Source organism: Micromesistius poutassou (genome assembly GCF_964030765.1).
Source record: "Micromesistius poutassou genome assembly, chromosome: 23".
Classification (NCBI taxonomy): domain Eukaryota; kingdom Metazoa; phylum Chordata; class Actinopteri; order Gadiformes; family Gadidae; genus Micromesistius; species Micromesistius poutassou.
In genome coordinates, this window is record NC_140293.1 from 4,112,370 (window position 1) to 4,129,181 (window position 16,812).

Genomic DNA, 16,812 nt, shown 5'->3' on the forward strand with positions numbered 1-16,812 from the left:
TAGGGTTAGAATGGAGAGATGTATGGAGAGATGAAGGGGGAGCAGGGGGAATTTGACAGTGTGTAAACTTGATAACTGATTCAAGATCAATGCAGCTAAACACAAAAAGTGTAATAATCTGTCAAACTAGTAACAGCTATTTTTGATGGCCTTATTACCATATCAAACAACTGTTTCATTTGAAATGGTGAAAATGGAACTAGTTCAATATGATATTTTGGGCCAGTTAAAGATATCCGTTTTGGAACTGCTGCCATTGTTTCAAATTTGTTGGCATGTAATAGTTACTGAAAGCACGAGCGTCTCTCTCTTGCAAACCAGGTCACAGTGACTCAGACTGTCCCTGTCTTGACTCACGCTGGCTGTAGCGGTGGTTGTTTCTGTTTCTGGATGGGGGCAGAGCCTGGGCCCGCAGGGCGGCCAGGACCCTCTCTGCAGGCTGGGACAGAGGACCAAAGTAAAGGCTGCGGCTGAGGCCTCCGTAGCCCTCCATCTAGCACCCAATGTGAGGGAGTAAAAACCTTAATGGTAACTAACCATGATGACCAGTCAATGTATTCAATGCAAACTGTAGTCTGCTCAAATGATCTGTAAATCGAATAATATTGAAGTACTGGATCTTTTAAGACATGTCCTATTCATTGGTAATATTTACACTTTCACCTTTTATTATACGAGACGGTCGTTTACATGAGGACCATTTACCATTTACATATATATATATATATGAGCTTCAGTTCAAAGTTGCAGTATATATATATATATATATCTATATATATATATATGGCAACGTTATTGTTTTGAGGGTAAAACGGTTTATGGCCTGATTCGAAATTAATTATCAGTGATATTGAGGTTGACAGATTAAAAATAGTATATATTCGGCTCGAATCCTTAAATACTAACGTTAGCTAAATGTAACACGTAGCAAGAGTATAATTTCGTACCTTGGATACCGTATATCACCGGTTTGATACCGGTTTGCTAGCGTAGGAGTGGTAATATAACAATATAGTACATGTATGAAACCAATGTAACGGACAATTCATAATTTATTTATGACACTAACATACCAACGAAAGTACCGGTAAAAATAGCCTGCTGTTTCTAGAAGACCTCAGCTGTTGGTTGTTGTTGTTGATGCGCGCGCTATGAATCAAATAACGTTCACGTCAGACGCAACATGGGGACGTCTGACGTCACTGCAGTTCCTCAAGTCCAGCCAACCAAAATACTATCAAAACTCGTTATTTGCTTCGCGCTGGTCGTCTCTCCATTGTTTCCATCCATTCTCCAGTAAACGGCAGCTGGTGAGTATTTCAACTGTGAAGCTGCAAATAACTTTAGCGTAAAGCCGCGAGCTAACTAACATATCGTTATCGTATAAACATGGTTGTACATGTATTTTAATGTCAACCACCTAGCTTGACCCTCGATTTCAGATGCTGGCATGAAGTTTGCACAAAGCGTGCCTGTGCTTTCCTGTGTATTTCGAGTTTTCTAACCAGTTGATGACTATTTTACACAATCATCTCTTTGGAACGCCATATAATAATAACCTATTTGTAATATATTATCCCAATCAGTATGTGACACAATTTTGATGGTACCATGTGTCTCTAGCAAGACTGACAGTGATGTCAAACTACAAATCTTATAATTACTGAAGAAATAGTACTTGCACTGCCTTTACATGCTTATGTGTGGGTATATTTGTATGTATACGTATCGTGTGTGTACTTATGTATATGCATATGTACATGTATGTATGAGTACATGTCTATATATATGCGTTAACCAGTTATATGGTTCCAAAAGTTCATTTCCAGCCTGTGAGCTCAGCTTGTTCAGTCTGTTGTTTACAAAGGTGTCCCTTTGTTTGAGCAATGAGCTGATCATGCTGAACATTTTGATGTATAATGTGTGTATGTTGTGTAAATATTGATGGAGAAAATGCAGTTTATACATTTTTTGATGTTTTGATTGGGACAGCCACTCACACACACGTGATGTTTTATGAACTTTCATCTAAATAATCTTAAAATCTCAATCTACTATTGCTGAGCACACGATTCCAGACACCTGTAGTACCTATCATATGATATTTTTCTTGTCTTTCTATGTTTATGTTTGTGCGAGTGGATAGCGACCAAAAAAAGTGTTGGGGATAGAATAATAAAAATATGCAAAGTATGCAAAAGAACAGCAATGCCTGCTTGCAGCAGTGCAGGTACTAACTGTACTGAAACGTGTCCTCTCACACAGCTGTCCAAAACAAAGAACAATGGTGCAGGCCAAAGCGTGGATACTGACCAAGCACTTTGACGGCTTCCCCACTGAGAGCAACTTTGAACTGAAGCTCGAGCAACTACCAGAGCCTAAAGATGGAGGTGATGAGGCATTATTTGAGTTCCCTATATTGATTAATGTTTCATAAGAGATGAAGACCTAAGTTAATCTGAGAACTCAACGATTTCTGTTATAATTTTTTTAATATGTTCAGAGGTACTGCTGGAGGCCGTTTTCCTGAGTGTAGATCCATACATGAGGTACGTACAGAGTGTAATATCAATTTGTCACTTTGTGCATTGTACGTCTAAAAATAAATCCATATTTTTTTTATGAACGAGTATAACATATAATAATGGCATACTGGTATTGAAAGCCAGTCCTCCTCCTTATAATGAAATGTTTCTCATCTCCTCACTGCAACAATCGTGTTTAATGTATTCTATGTTTTTCATTTTAATCCAGGCCATTCAGTAGAGTCCGCATGAACGAAGGCGAGGTCATGATTGGGACTCAAGTGGCCAAGTAAGGACATGCCGACATGCACACAGGGGTTAGAGTCACATCTAAAGAGAGATGGATTAGATAGAGCGAATTGCATGGCTGACTTTGTTTAGACCAAATAACTTGACTTAATTGACTACACCTGCTGTTACAGGTAATTACCAAGGTATTTGTTTTTCAATGCTGTAGTCACTAGCCGAATAATATCCCACCCAGCCGCCATAACAAACGTGTGTATTTTTATTTTGTATCATGATTGTTGTTGTTTGGGGCTTTGTTCTCCAGGGTGATCCAAAGCAACAACGCAGCGTTTCCGGTGGGCAGCCATGTGGTGGGTCGCTGTGGCTGGAGGACCCACACCGTCTGCGACGCAACCGGCCTGACTCCCGTCATGGCGGACTGGCCTGAAGATGTATCCCTGTCCCTGGCCTTGGGTGCCATCGGCATGCCGGGGTAAGGTTAAGGAAGGAGGTACAAGCCGGCTAGGGGGTCAGCCAGACTGGCTAGGGTGTACAGAATGGACCATTCGTCAGACTCTAGTTGTTGCTCGGAAAATATTTCAAACAGCTTTCTTATCCTTTATAAAACATCTGGAAGAGTTTGAGTTTCCAGACACACTCAATGCGCCGCCTCCACCCCAGTATCTCCCCTCACACCCCCGCCCCACGCTTCCACCCTCAGGCTGACGGCCCTGTACGGCCTGGAGGAGGTCCTGGGGCTCCAGGCTGGGGAGACCCTGCTGGTCAACGCGGCGGCCGGGGCGGTGGGCTCCGTGGTGGGGCAGATCGCCAAGATCAAGGGCTGCCGGGTGGTGGGCTCGGCCGGCTCGGACGCCAAGGTGGCCTTCCTCAAGGAGCTGGGCTTCGACCGGACCATCAACTACAAGAGCGTGGGCTCTCTGGACCAGGCGCTGAGGGAGGCGGCGCCGGAAGGATACGACTGCTACTTTGAGAACGTGAGTCCTGGATTTGAACAGTTGTGTAGGAGTCGCACTGAAACCACAGTCCTGTTAAAATGCTGTATAGTTCATATATAAACAGTATATATATGATTGTTTTATTTTATTCTCTTTCTTCCCTGCAGTTTATACACATATTGCATGGGTTACTTCAGGTGATTAAAAGCACATTTTTAGTTTCAGTTCAAATGAAAATTGCTCTCTGGTTGGCAGGTGGGAGGGCAGTTCTCCAGTGTAGCCATTCAGCAGATGAATAGCTATGGGAGAATAGCTGTGTGTGGATGCATTTCCTTGTACAATGACACCACACCACAGACAGGTATGTGTTTTTTAAGTCATGAATGATTGAAAGGTCAACACATCATGCTTCGCTTGCTGTGGTTAAAAAAAGGATAATTGTATTTTTTATTCGGTTGAAATATCAGTAGAAATAAAATAACTGAATCTTTCCTGCTGTCAATATACTATTTGGTTGGAAAACCACTAATTGAAGGGGCAGTTCTTGGCTTTACCACTTAAAAGTTTAAGGTAAAAGGTATGTAGTAGGGTTGGTTGGATTCCGGTTTTACCAGTGTGGTTTGCGTGCCTGAACCGCTTTAATAAAATGCGAACTAACCGTAATGGTATTTGTCATTAGACGTTCTGACAAATTGAAATGTAGCCTAATGCTTACATCAACGGTCTTAAATCACATCTTGTTGTCTTTCAGGCCCATACCCACATCTGACAATGATCTTTAAGCAGCTCAAGATGGAGGGGTTCATGCAGTCCAGATGGGAACACAAACATCCAGAATCTCTTAAAAGACTGATGGCATGGATGAAGGAGGTCAGTGAATGAACTTCCTGGTCAACTAAAACAGAGTGGGGGGGGGGGGGGGGGTTTCGTTAATGACGAACAAGGAACGTCTTGACCGCTGAATTTCAAAACAATGCCGTCGTAGACGATAATAATTTTGGAAGTACCTACTGGCACCTTACACAATGCAGGCCATTACAGTCCACCCCAGTTGTCGGAAAGGGAGGGGTTGGGGCCGCTAAAAGCCACACTATTCTACACACTGCCCCTTTAACATATTTTCTCTTAATTTTCTTCTACCTCCTCCAGGGTAAATTGCAGTGCCGAGAGCACATCACGGAAGGCTTTGACAACATGCCTTCTGCCTTCATGGGCATGCTACAGGGGGAGAACACTGGCAAAGCCATCATCAAAGTCTGAGACAGAGGAGAAGGGTGGAAGAAGTGTATTTTTGTCCAAGAAGATCATTATGAACCCCCTTGGCTCGAACCTAATGATCTGTTGAATAGAATCATTATCTAGCGATAGTGTCCTGCAGAATCACAATGAAGAATGAAGGAACGAATAGCTGGGGCGCAGTTAATACGTGCGTGCGTGTGTCCTTTGAAAAAGTGTGTGTTATAGTATAATGGGCAAGACAGGAATGGTCCTTCCTGCAGTAATCTATTGTAACCAACAGCCTTTCTCTCTCTTAATAGACGCAACACAAGACAAGTATGTGTGTGTTTGTTCAGAGAGGAAATTGAGAGGGAAGAGAAACGGGGAGACTTGTTTCTGTCTCAACTTTGTAAACTCAATTAAACATTTTAGACTGTTTATAACTAACCCATAACAAAAACATTCATCTCATGTCCTTAGGTTCACTGACACTGTGTTTTGGACCCCCTGACAAAAATAAACTGTAATCCTGAACATTATCCACTCAACTTGTTTGTTTCATGCTGTCATGGTTTTACTTTGTGTGTATGTTGTGCTAGGGGACTCGCCATTTAGTTTCCCTGCGTGCATCCTTTCCTGAACGGTGTTCCAGTAATCCAGCACACAGATCTCCCTGACTTCCACAGCCCTTATCCACTGCTAACATCAAAGATACAACGGCATAACCATGACCTTTTCAGAGCACTACAACTTACAATCAATACAATCTCTCTCATCAGAACTTAGAACATTTCTAAATATTCTGACTAACCTACCTGTCTGTCACCTCTTGTTCCTCTACCTGTCTGGGCGACACTCTGCTAGCCTAAACACAACACATGAGAAGGCAGTATTATTAATGGGTAATATTATCAGTACTGATGGTCAAATTATCGTAGCATTTTCCTTAGAAACCCTGTGATTGTTTGTCAACTCTGGGACATGGAGACAATTTTAAGCAAATAAAGAAAAAGACTCACCATTCAACAAGCTGATTTGATTATGCCCAACAGCGGTTTATCCAGAAATATACACATTTCAAAATTGTACAAGAAATACATAGAAGTTATTACTTTATTATAAAGATTAGTCAAGCCAAGATAATGGATTAAAGAATTAGAGAACATTCAAACAGACGGAAGCACACTCGCCATCTATCCCTCCAAGTCTGAGCTCAGTTTACACAAGGGGAGAACATTTCCTCTTGTATGCTTGTAAGAGGACCAGTGTTGACCAACTCGTGTTTAAAGACGGGTTAAGGGTCCATTTGATTCTTCAAGCCAACAGTAGTCCAGGCAGACTGGACATGGCAGCGCTGCTGTGTGCTGGTTTATAAAGGGTACCATCAGTGTTGCCCCTTCCTGCCGGCCAGCTTGGCCTCCTGGTCCTTCACGGCCCGCTGCAGGAGCCGGGGGTCCAGGTGGAAGTAGACATAGAGGTCCCTCTCTCGCCTGAGGGGGGCGCTGCGCTCCAGCTGGGAGCGCTTGGCCTTCACCTCGCCCATGATGTCCTGCATCAGCCGCTGCAGCCGCTGGAGCTGGGACTCAGCGTCCGCCAGCTTGATGCTCAGCTCCTGCACAGAGAGAAGGAGTGCTCAGCGTGGGCCTTCTAATGCTTACTTGTATTTCGTTAGCCTCATAGCATAATTGCCTCAGTCATAAGTCATATTTGAAGGTGTTGTATTTAGCATCAGAAAAGCCTAGGTCAAATAGATGACTTAGGCAGATTGTGATTATGGAATGTAAAAAGCACTCTGATTGGCTTAGGATATAGCCAATGAGGCACAATGAATTATCAGCGCTAAGAGAGTAGAGTTAGGTTATACATCACAATTTGGCCAAAATATGACTTTTAGGCAATTATGCTATGAGGCTGACGATTTAGGAAACACGTTTGGTCAAAGTAACACAATGAATACAGATTAAAAGGCCATTTGGGCGACCTCATGACGAAGTGGGTTTTTCAACTTGGTTCAAGACCATTTACAATAAACAAGTAGGGAGAAATGGGACATTATCTTTTCATTAAATGGGGTTGAAGCTTTCTCAATAATGACCTGATGTTGGAGTCACATTGTCACAATGCAAACAGTTATCAAAAATACTCTAAACTCATACAGCATGCAGTGCTCACATACCCAACATTGTTTTTTTATAAATGGGCTAAATTATGCCATTGGAGTAGAAAATCCCCCAAGAAAATCCCCCCCAAAAAAGGAGCACAGGAAACCATAGAATCCAGGCCACATGTGCGTGTTATTTGGTGTCCATTACATAAAACACATTTCTTAATTTGTTTAGTGTAAAACATTGCCTGGTGCTCCTTTTTTTCCACCGTGCCACCAGTTCCCCCTCACCCAATGTTAATTGTAATAACATGTTCACTCACGCCATGACATCAGTAGGGATGGTGAGTAAAAGGTTGAGTCATGCTATTCTTGGCTTATTCAAAATGCCTTATATATCTGAATATGAACCGAGCAAATACAGAACAGAAACTATCCTTTATGGGAAGACTTCACTACAAGTAGCTGCTTATGGTACGTTTTTAAAAGCAACTTTAACTCAATATCCCCTCATAAATTGGGAAATTCTTTAAACAGGATTTTCCCAATCATCTGTGTTCTTATTTTACTTTTTTTTACCATTACCGTGAAAAATAAATGATAACGCATATATTAAAGACACGCACGGTGTGTTTCAGAATGTGTGGGCTCCGACTTGGGAGCAGTCCATGTGGATTGTTGCATCAGAGAGGTGGAAGCTTCTCAGACACATTTGACACAGTGTTTGTCACATTTCATATGAAATCAGTCACTTTAACACTCATACACAACGGTTAAAATTGGAAAATATCACTACGATGCCTTGGTTTCCCACCATGGGGATAACACGTCCCCCTTCCTTCCTAACTCTCCGCCCAAAATTAATGTTTTAAAGGTTAAGTGATCATTTCAAGCTGAGACTGGGGCTCACTAAACCATAAAAACACTGATGACAAATGTGCTTCTGCAGTTTTTTCTTTTCATTTTATCGAACAGCTGCTGGGTCGTTAAGCAGCGCAGGGGATGAAATATAGAACATCATAGAAATATTTCAGCAGTCTACACTTATAACATGCTCATAACAAAAACACATCTACATTGGAGTAGGGGATCAGGCCAGCAGAGCGTTTGCAGCCCAACTCCTTTTCCTTCCTTCCGTCTCTCTAACCCCGGGTTGTACAGAGCAGAACATTGCCACAGCCCTGAGAGAAGTGAGTGGGTGAGGGAGTGAGTGAGTGAGACAGTGAGAGGGACACCCACCTGTGCATTGGGGCAGAGCAGCTCCTGGCCGGCCCCGGCCGTGGGACATACCTGCGGCTCCAGCACCAGCTGCTGGAGCTCTGTGTAGGTGGCCCGGTGCAGCGCCTCACAGTCACCCTGGAGACGGGCGGCCGTGTAGCCCTGCTGGCGGGCCGCCCCGGCCAGCGCCTCCCGGGCCGCCTGGAGGTCGGCGGCCAGGTCCAGCGCCGCCTGGTCCAGGGCCTCGTGGGTCCGGAAGGGCTCCGCTGGGCCTTGGCTCGCACTGCACCTGGAGCCCTCCAGGATCTGCAGCAGCCTGAGGGGAGCAGAGGAGCCGTTATCAGTAGGGCTCTAGTGAGGCCACCCATCTGGATTCATGGGTTGATTTCAATCACTATGCAGAAATTCTATTTTTGTCATGGCCGACCCCCCACATGGATTTTGATAGTTGAATGCATGTCGTTTTGAGAGCTAATGATCCAGGGTTGCGTCAGATGCCATTTTGAATATGGGGCCTATGAAGTAATCCTAATGATGACGTGCGGGCTTCAGGAATGAAACAAGAGAGCGAGGCTTCACCTGCTGAAGCTGGCGTCCTGGCAGCTGATGATGGGGCTGGGTCGGGGGCTGGGGACCAGCTCTGGCCGGGCCAGGGCGTCAGCCCTGAGGGCCGCCTGTTCGCTCTCCAGGGACAGCCAGCGCCGGGTGTCCCCCAGCTGCTGCAGCGCCGTCCTCCACTCTCTCAGCTCCACCTCCAGGGCCAGCAGTAGCAGGTCGAACAGCGACTTCTGGCGGAGCAGGTAGTCGCGCACCTGGCCCGGGAACATACAGAAACATTTGTACTATGGAATATACACTTTTGTTTGGTCATATCTTCATATGAATACGTGTAAACGAATACGAGTCGTGTGACATTATTTTAGAGAATTATTTAATTTTAAAAAAAATGGATGCACTGTCCATTATTAAGAAACCGATCAATCTGTGTTTAGCATGCCCCAGGCTCACCTCGTCCTGCCTGGAGGTGTAGTAGTCCTGGCGGGCCAGCTGCAGGGCCAAGTCTCCCCTCACCACGGGCACGTTGAGCAGCCGGGACGCCTCCCGCAGCACGCCGGGCACCCGCCCGCGGAGCAGCGCCTCCAGCTCCGCCTCCACCGCCTGCAGCTGCCGCCGGGACACCGCCTCGCGCACCTGCAGTGACGAGGAGGCCAGCATGCTCTGGGAGGAGCAGAGGGAAGAGGGAGGGTCAAGAAACAGGAGAAGGGAGGTGCTAGAAGGAGGTGTCTCAAAGAAATACAAAACACAGAAGCTTGAGAAGCAAAGAGGATTGCTTGAGATTATTCTGTTTTCTGCTGGCAAAACACAAGTCTAAATGAGTTATTCTAAAGATTGTATTAGGCATTATACATTTACATTTAGGGCATTTAGCAGACGCTTTTATCCAAAGCGACTTACAGTAAGTACATTTGTCATAAGAAGTGAAAAAAGATATCGCTGTCGGTACAGTAAAGATGGATAGATAGACATAGAACAAGTGCAAGTACTAACAATCGCTAGGCTAACCCATTCCCCGTATACAGCTAGCTACTGCAGATGCTACACAATTAAGTACTATGAATAAATACAACGTACATTAAGTGTGTACATTAAGTGCCAGGACGTACAATAGTGGGCGGGGGGGACTGGATGGCTATGCAGAGTCTAGGTGAACTCTGAACAGGCAAGTTTTGAGTCTTTTGCCGAAGCTGGTGAGTGACTCTGCGATCTAATTCCATTATACAATTATTATACAATTCCATTTGTATTAATAAATGACGAGAACTAAGGCTAACACACGCATTGATGGAGCCAAATGAGCCCCTTTACCTTTGCCCGTGAGCCTGTCTCTGAGAGCCAGGCCAGCCCGGCCTTGAGGCTGTGCTCCTCGGCTGTGGCCTGCAGCAGCTGATGCTGGCCCACGATGAAGGCCCACTGCAGCCTGGCCATTTCGGTCCTACGCCGCTCCACCGCATCACCACCACCTCCCTTCTCACTCTCCTCCTCCTCCTCCTCCTCCTCCTCCTCCTCCTCCCCCCCTTCTCTCCCGTCGCAGGAGCTGAGATCCAGCAGCCGGCAGCCATCCGAGCAGGTCTCCACCATGTCTGAGATCCCCCGGAAGAACTGCTTCTGGGTGAAGGCGGACAGTGTTTTGGTGTTGAGCTCCTCCTGGTGCAGGTAGGGATCCAGGGACAGCTGGGAGAGGAGGTGGAAGCGGCGGCGTGTGGCTCCCTCCGGCCCAGCGGGTGTGGGAGTAGCAGCGACTCCGGGCTTCTTCGCGGGGGCTTCTGGTTGAGCCGGCAGGTACGAGGCCAGCCTTCCCACCTCCTCTGTGAGGTTCTCCAAAAGAGCGTTGGCGTTGGCGTTCTCTGCCCCCACGGCCGCCATGCCTTCCTTCAGCAGGCAGGAAGCCCTCTCCTGCTCGGCAGAGAGTCGCAGGCCGACGTCCCCCCGCGCCGTGGCCAGGACCTGCAGCTTGCTGTGGCGCCGCTGCTTCAGAACCTTCTCCCGCTGCAGCGCCTGCAGCTTCGCCTCCAGCTCCTCCACGCTCACGTCATATTGCCCCGCCGCGAACGAGGTCTGCGATGCGTTGCTCCCGTCGGCGGGCCCGACCGTCTTGAGGACCTGTCCTAGCGCCGCCTCATCCAGTAAGGGCTTCCCCGACTTTTGTAGCTCACGGAAGGCGCGAGCCTCCTCCGGCGAGAGGACGTTGCCTCGGCCGAGCGTGCGGCAGACGAAGCGCAAGAAGTGCAGGTTCTCCGGGGCGCAGTCAAACAGCCAGTCAAACGATGAGCCCTTGAGCGACGCCGCGCCGGGGTAACCCAGGCGACCGAGCGCCTCCACAAACTGACCGCCGTCTAGCATGGTGCCTCAGCCGGCTGCAATCCTATGCCTTTGGTACGAGACGATCACAGAACAATGCAATGGAGAAGTTGGTTTAGAGTTTAGTGAGCAATACAGAAAAAAAAGCTTTCTTCTTATCCTCACTATTTGTATCTGCCAAGGCATGAAATTAGGAACACACGTTTTAATATGAGGGGAAAATCGAACACACAATCCGTGGTGTGCCTTGCCGCTGATGATAACAATAACACGAGCGCTGTCGCCGCTGTGTGTAACCGAGGCTCTAGTGGCATGTTACTACAATATACTATACTTTACTTGTAGAGTAATGTGATATAAGGAGAAAGTAAATTAATAATTGTACCATATAGTTGCTTGCTTATCAACATACGTTGATGTTTCAATAAGGTAACTTTGATTTTCCTAACGTTAGCGAAAGCATAAAAGGTTTTAGGACTGATTAGAAATTAATAATCAGGGATACGGAAGTTGACAACTTAAAAGTAGTTTATATTCGTTTCGCCTACCTTAAAATCAGCTTATTAGCTACGAGAGTATTAGCTACTCGGGTATCACATCTGTTTTGCTAGCGTCTGACATTACAATACATAGCGAATAACATCAGCAAGTACAAGTGTGGAAATAGTGTAAAGGTATTCATTGTTGGTTTAGGAAAGTTACATAGCACAAACACTTACCAATTTAAAAAATGCAGGCTGTTTCGAGAATAGCCCCAACTTTTTGCTTGTCGTTTATGTATTTGGTGTTGCGCGCGCGCTATAAACCAAAATAACGTTTACGTAATACGCAACAACGTTGCGTCTGACGTCACAGTGGGACACTCCCCCAGCCAATCAGAGTTCCAAATTCCATTGCCAAGTTCCAACTCTCATTTCTTAGCCGAACTTATTAATGAATTCATTCTAAAGGGTCCTTCTCCTACCAAGTATACACTCCTCTTTATGGAAAACGGCATCTGGTAAGTAACTCCATTGTCAAGCTAAAAAGTGTTTTGCGTGCAACTGCCAGCTATCTCTTACCTATATTTGTAGTGTAGGGTGTAACTGGTTATGTGTGTGTAATAAATGGTTATTCATTGTGCATGCATTTGAATGTGATCCCAATGGGGTCCCTTGTTTTTATATACTGGAATGAAGTTTGCATTAAGCTTGCATTCTTTCCTGTGTTAAGCGAGCTCGTAAACCTTTTCTTAATACTGTATCTAATTTTTTTAACTACTTTAACTGTATGTTGGACATATTCTTCTCGATATAGCATATGTTGTTACACTTTTTTATGTTGAAGTTTCTATTACGTCGATGCTTAATCAGATGTCTTGGAACTTTATGCCATTTTATATATACAGTATATTGTGTTTATATATTTACGTGGACTCGTGACAGTTTTTTTGTGTTTTTTTTAGCTGCCTGATGTGTTCTTCTTGATATACATAATAAATACGCGTAGATTCATTCTGCTTCACTCAGGATGATTGACAAAAGTTTTGTCAAAGAACTACATTAAAATTTCCTCTCACACAGCTGTTCAAAAAAAAGAAAAATGGTCCAAGCCAAAGCGTGGACACTGACCAAGCACTTCGACGGCTTTCCCAAGAAGAGCGACTTTGAACTTAAGCTCGAGGAACTACCAGAGCCTAAAGATGGAGGTGAAAAGAAAATACTTCTTGTCAAGAAAACGGTTTGGTCTATAGGCCTACGTCGCTAAGCTGCTTCTCCGGTGCCTCAAGTTGCAGCGTAGTGCTGTCTTTGTGTCAATCTCATTAGAGAGATGATTCAAATAAACCTTAGGATAATAGGTGAGAAGTCAAGCATCCCTTTTATTCCATTGAAATATTTTTCAGAGGTGATGCTGGAGGCAGTTTTTCTAAGTGTGGACCCATACATGAGGTAAGTGTGGAGTGGAATATCAATTTGGCATTTTTTTTAAATTGTACAGCTTTAAAATAAATATATTTAAAAATCAACTGAGAAAGTGACAATCAAACTTATAAATTGTTCTGAAATGTTTTTGCCTTTCCTCACCTCTAAAAACCCAAAATACTTATTCCAGGCCATTCAGTAGAGTCCGCATGAACGAAGGCGAGGTCATGATTGGAGCTCAAGTGGCCAAGTAAGGACATGCCCACATGAACACAGGGGTTAGAGTCACATCTAAATGGGATGGAAAAACAGAGAGATTTGAATAGCTGACTTTGCTTTGACAAAATGACGAGAACTGGTAATTAACTACACCTGCTGTTAATTACCGAGGTCCTTGATCTCCAGGGATGCGGGAAGGATGTGGATAACAGCACTGTTTCTTGGCAAATGCATCCCAACGTAAATCCTTGATACGCCTGGCTGGTTGCTACCACAAGGCTTTTGATGATAAACACAATGATCAAATCTCTTTTCTGATTGTTCCAAAAGGGGATGAAAACAAACTAACATCTGGTGTTGATATAGCACCAGATGTATCATGTTGAACTTGGTTTTCCTGGGATCACAAATGGACTTTGGATATATCTGATCTGACCTCTTTAATACCCTATTTCAGATGTAGCCACAGAAAAACTGGTAAAATGTTATCAATATTAACGCCAACCAGCACAATAACATCTCACACAGCCGCCATAACAAATAACTACATGTATTTAAATTTGCGCAAAACAATATTTTTGTAAAAGATTGTTTTGGGCTTTTTTCTCCAGGGTGATCCAAAGCAACAACGCAGCATTTCCGGTGGGCAGCCATGTCATGGGTTACTGTGGCTGGAGGACCCACACCGTCTGCGACACAACCGGCCTGACTCCCGTCATGGCGGACTGGCCTGAAGATGTCTCCCTGTCCCAGGCCTTGGGTGCCATCGGTGCTTCAGGGTGAGGTTTAGGAATGTAGTACAAGCCAACTAGGTCAGCCAGACTGGCTAGGGTGTACAGAGGTTAAAGTGGGCCCTCCCCCTGACCCCTCTCTCTACAACGACGTAGGGGAAGCCGTACTGGCCTATGAGGTGCCAGTACACTACTTTAAGAATTATTTAAGCGTCTTTTTAGAAGTAAGAAGGCATTTGAATTTTAGAGATTTTTTGCATCTTAAGTTCTGTTGAATCTGTGTGTGGGTCAGAAGTTCAAATGGATCCTTGGTCTAGTTGTTTAGGAAAGGCTTCAACAGCTTTGTTATTCTTGTAAGACATCTGGGAGTCTGAATGCCAGAAGTCGTAGTCATCTGTAACTCCCTCTGTGGTCTCATTTTGTTCTCCTAATGCTTTTGAGAAAGTTCTTTCATCTATTCTCACTAACAACATATAATTCTTAGTCATCTGGATTAAAACTAAAAGTTATTTGATCTCCAAAGGGAAGTTCAGCAGTAAAAAAATCATTGCAACTCAAACAATAGAATAAAATCATACAAATAACGATAATAATACAAATTGTAATAATCACAATGTATGCACTTAATGTACACAATACAATCTATTAATATAAAATAAATAAATATGTATTTGCATATATCAGAGAGATGTTCTTAAAGGTGCGAATGTGCACGGTGGTTAAAGTGCAACACACTCAAAGCACCGCCTCTACCCCGCCCGTTCTCCCCTCACACCCCCGCCCCACGCTTCCACCCTCAGGCTGACGGCCCTGTACGGCCTGGAGGAGGTCCTGGGGCTCCAGGCTGGGGAGACCCTGCTGGTCAACGCGGCGTCCGGGGCGGTGGGCTCCGTGGTGGGGCAGATCGCCAAGATCAAGGGCTGCCGGGTGGTGGGCTCGGCCGGCTCGGACGCCAAGGTGGCCTTCCTCAAGGAGCTGGGCTTCGACCGGACCATCAACTACAAGAGCGTGGGCTCTCTGGACCAGGCGCTGAGGGAGGCGGCGCCGGAAGGATACGACTGCTACTTTGAGAACGTGAGTCCTGGAGTGATGGACTGGAGTTGAGATGCGTTGTTTTTATGGAGCCACTGGGAGGACTTTTTTTTACTTAAGCTTTGGAATATTATGCATCAACCCTATCAAAGAGTTTGATCGGTTTTCAACAGAAGAAGTTGTGAATTGCAGTCTTTACAGCATGGGGGTCAGCTCAAGTTTACCTCAGTCCTATATCCTTCTATAGCTATGTTCTAAAGTCTTTTAATGTTGTGTGCTTCTCCTAATGCACATATATATTTCACTTTTTGATTTGTGTTTCCTTTGCCTGATTGGCAGGTGGGAGGGCCGTTCTCCAGTGTAGCTTTGCCGCTGATGAATGACTTTGGACGAATAGCTGTGTGTGGAGGCATCTCCTTGTACAATGACACCACACCACAGACAGGTGTGTTTGTGTGGGTTTTATTTTGCATTACTGAAAGGTAAAACATCAAGCGGTTACATTTGTTGTGTGGTTAAAAAAAGGAAATGTTTTTTATTAGGCTATGGTGTAAGATTAATAGAACTGCATGTTTCCCTCTGTCATTAGACAATGCACATTTTATTTAAAAAAAACACCTAATTCATTGTGTTATCTGTGTAAAATCATTATGTTGGGCCCCCCTTTGTACTGTAGATGGCGCCATTGTCCCTCACACTGGCCAGTTTATTAGGAGAACCTCACTCTACATCTTGTTGTCTTTCAGGCCCGTACCCACACCTGACCATCATCTATAAGCAGCTCAAGATGGAGGGGTTCCTTCTGACCAGATTTGAAAACAAACATCCAGAATCTCTCAAAAGACTGATGGCGTGGATGAAGGAGGTTTGTAAATCAACCTAATGGTCTATTTTTGATTAAGTCATCGTCAGTCTAAATGTTGCACTAGGTTTGTCCACTGGTTGTGAGCCAAACAATGGCGCTGCCTTAGGAAAGTGTAGACATCTGTGGGGCAACCCCAACTATTTTATATTAGATAGACTAAACGACAATGTTAAAAGATGAACAGAAATTTGGATGAAATGCTTCCAAGAGGATAATATGTTTTTGGAGAAATGTGCACCATTTATTTAAAGAAAAATGATTGATGGTAAATATAATTTTTTAATTAACCCTAACGGCAAGATTTGTTTACATATTTGTTCTTCCTTTTCCTCCTCCTCCAGGGTAAATTGCAGTGCCGAGAGCACATCACGGAAGGCTTTGACAACATGCCTTCTGCCTTCATGGGCATGCTACAGGGGGAGAACACTGGCAAAGCCATCATCAAAGTCTGAGACAGAGGAGAAGGGTGGAAGAAGTGTATTTTTGTCCAAACTGCTCATTATCAAACCCGCTCAAAACCTGATTATCTGTTTTATAGAATCTTTCGTCTTTCCCTAGACAGGAGTTAATGCCTAAGGCTCAAATAAACTCATTTTTTACTATATTTACATATACAACATTATTAGCTGATATTCATTCTAAACCGCAGAAGTTTTATTTTGTGTGTGTTTGTGTTCTGTAAAAACACTTAATTCTAAATGTAACAGTGAAGCGTGTTGAGGCGTACCCCTCATTTGCATATCATGAACTTCAATGCAAAGAGGCAGACTCAAAGATACGTTTCTCTTTGTCCAAGCTGAGAGGAGGATAAATGGATTTAACGCAATTTTAACCAATAAACCATTTTTTAACCAATTTATTTTTAATCTTTGATATTTTTTAATCAGAATAAGAATAATGTATTATTAGACGCCGATTCAATTTCATAAGTGGGGGCGTGGTTTGTGAAAAGTGCC

At 44.5% G+C, this 16,812-nt stretch overlaps 4 protein-coding genes across 4 annotated transcripts in view; 2 read left to right on the forward strand and 2 right to left on the reverse strand.

Moving 5' to 3' along the window:
* poln (polymerase (DNA directed) nu) overlaps positions 1–493 on the reverse strand; it is a gene marked incomplete at both ends in the record, with an annotated part of 42,231 nt that extends 41,738 nt beyond the window's left edge. Inside the window, one exon of the mRNA XM_084487501.1 lies at positions 358–493. Coding sequence (XP_084343627.1) covers positions 358–493 — 136 coding nt within the window. The remainder of the gene's footprint in view (positions 1–357) is intronic.
* A 691-nt stretch (positions 494–1,184) lies between these two features.
* LOC311368305 (prostaglandin reductase 1-like) lies at positions 1,185–5,466 on the forward strand. The gene is made up of 9 exons (XM_084487099.1): positions 1,185–1,310; positions 2,266–2,390; positions 2,504–2,549; positions 2,755–2,814; positions 3,079–3,246; positions 3,475–3,748; positions 3,965–4,070; positions 4,461–4,579; positions 4,859–5,466. Exons 2-9 carry the CDS (start codon positions 2,285–2,287, stop codon positions 4,967–4,969), a joined length of 990 nt encoding a protein of 329 aa, XP_084343225.1. The 5' UTR covers positions 1,185–1,310; positions 2,266–2,284; the 3' UTR covers positions 4,970–5,466.
* A 517-nt stretch (positions 5,467–5,983) lies between these two features.
* Positions 5,984–11,914, reverse strand: haus3 (HAUS augmin-like complex, subunit 3). The gene is made up of 6 exons (XM_084487058.1): positions 11,828–11,914; positions 10,116–11,178; positions 9,258–9,467; positions 8,829–9,061; positions 8,271–8,565; positions 5,984–6,539 (listed from the first exon to the last, which is right to left on the reverse strand). Exons 2-6 carry the CDS (start codon positions 11,148–11,150, stop codon positions 6,312–6,314), a joined length of 2,001 nt encoding a protein of 666 aa, XP_084343184.1. The 5' UTR covers positions 11,151–11,178; positions 11,828–11,914; the 3' UTR covers positions 5,984–6,311.
* A 74-nt stretch (positions 11,915–11,988) lies between these two features.
* LOC311368381 (prostaglandin reductase 1-like) lies at positions 11,989–16,579 on the forward strand. The gene is made up of 9 exons (XM_084487183.1): positions 11,989–12,108; positions 12,671–12,795; positions 12,991–13,036; positions 13,200–13,259; positions 13,840–14,007; positions 14,760–15,033; positions 15,331–15,436; positions 15,738–15,856; positions 16,198–16,579. Exons 1-9 carry the CDS (start codon positions 12,092–12,094, stop codon positions 16,306–16,308), a joined length of 1,026 nt encoding a protein of 341 aa, XP_084343309.1. The 5' UTR covers positions 11,989–12,091; the 3' UTR covers positions 16,309–16,579.
* Positions 16,580–16,812: the final 233 nt, after the last annotated feature.

Bases quoted from the DNA above. Each gene is read 5' to 3' on its own strand.
- LOC311368305 (XM_084487099.1), top strand. From the start codon at position 2,285: ATGGTGCAGGCCAAAGCGTGGATACTGACCAAGCACTTTGACGGCTTC. The intron at 2,550-2,754 runs GTACGTACAGAG...ATTTTAATCCAG, and splicing joins AGTGTAGATCCATACATGAG to GCCATTCAGTAGAGTCCGCA. The intron at 4,580-4,858 runs GTCAGTGAATGA...TACCTCCTCCAG, and splicing joins TGATGGCATGGATGAAGGAG to GGTAAATTGCAGTGCCGAGA.
- haus3 (XM_084487058.1), bottom strand. From the start codon at position 11,150: ATGCTAGACGGCGGTCAGTTTGTGGAGGCGCTCGGTCGCCTGGGTTAC. The intron at 9,468-10,115 runs GTAAAGGGGCTC...TGCTCCTCCCAG, and splicing joins AGACAGGCTCACGGGCAAAG to AGCATGCTGGCCTCCTCGTC. The intron at 9,062-9,257 runs GTGAGCCTGGGG...TTCCCGGGCCAG, and splicing joins ACACCTCCAGGCAGGACGAG to GTGCGCGACTACCTGCTCCG.
- LOC311368381 (XM_084487183.1), top strand. The intron at 12,796-12,990 runs GTGAAAAGAAAA...AATATTTTTCAG, and splicing joins ACCAGAGCCTAAAGATGGAG to AGGTGATGCTGGAGGCAGTT. The intron at 13,037-13,199 runs GTAAGTGTGGAG...TACTTATTCCAG, and splicing joins AGTGTGGACCCATACATGAG to GCCATTCAGTAGAGTCCGCA.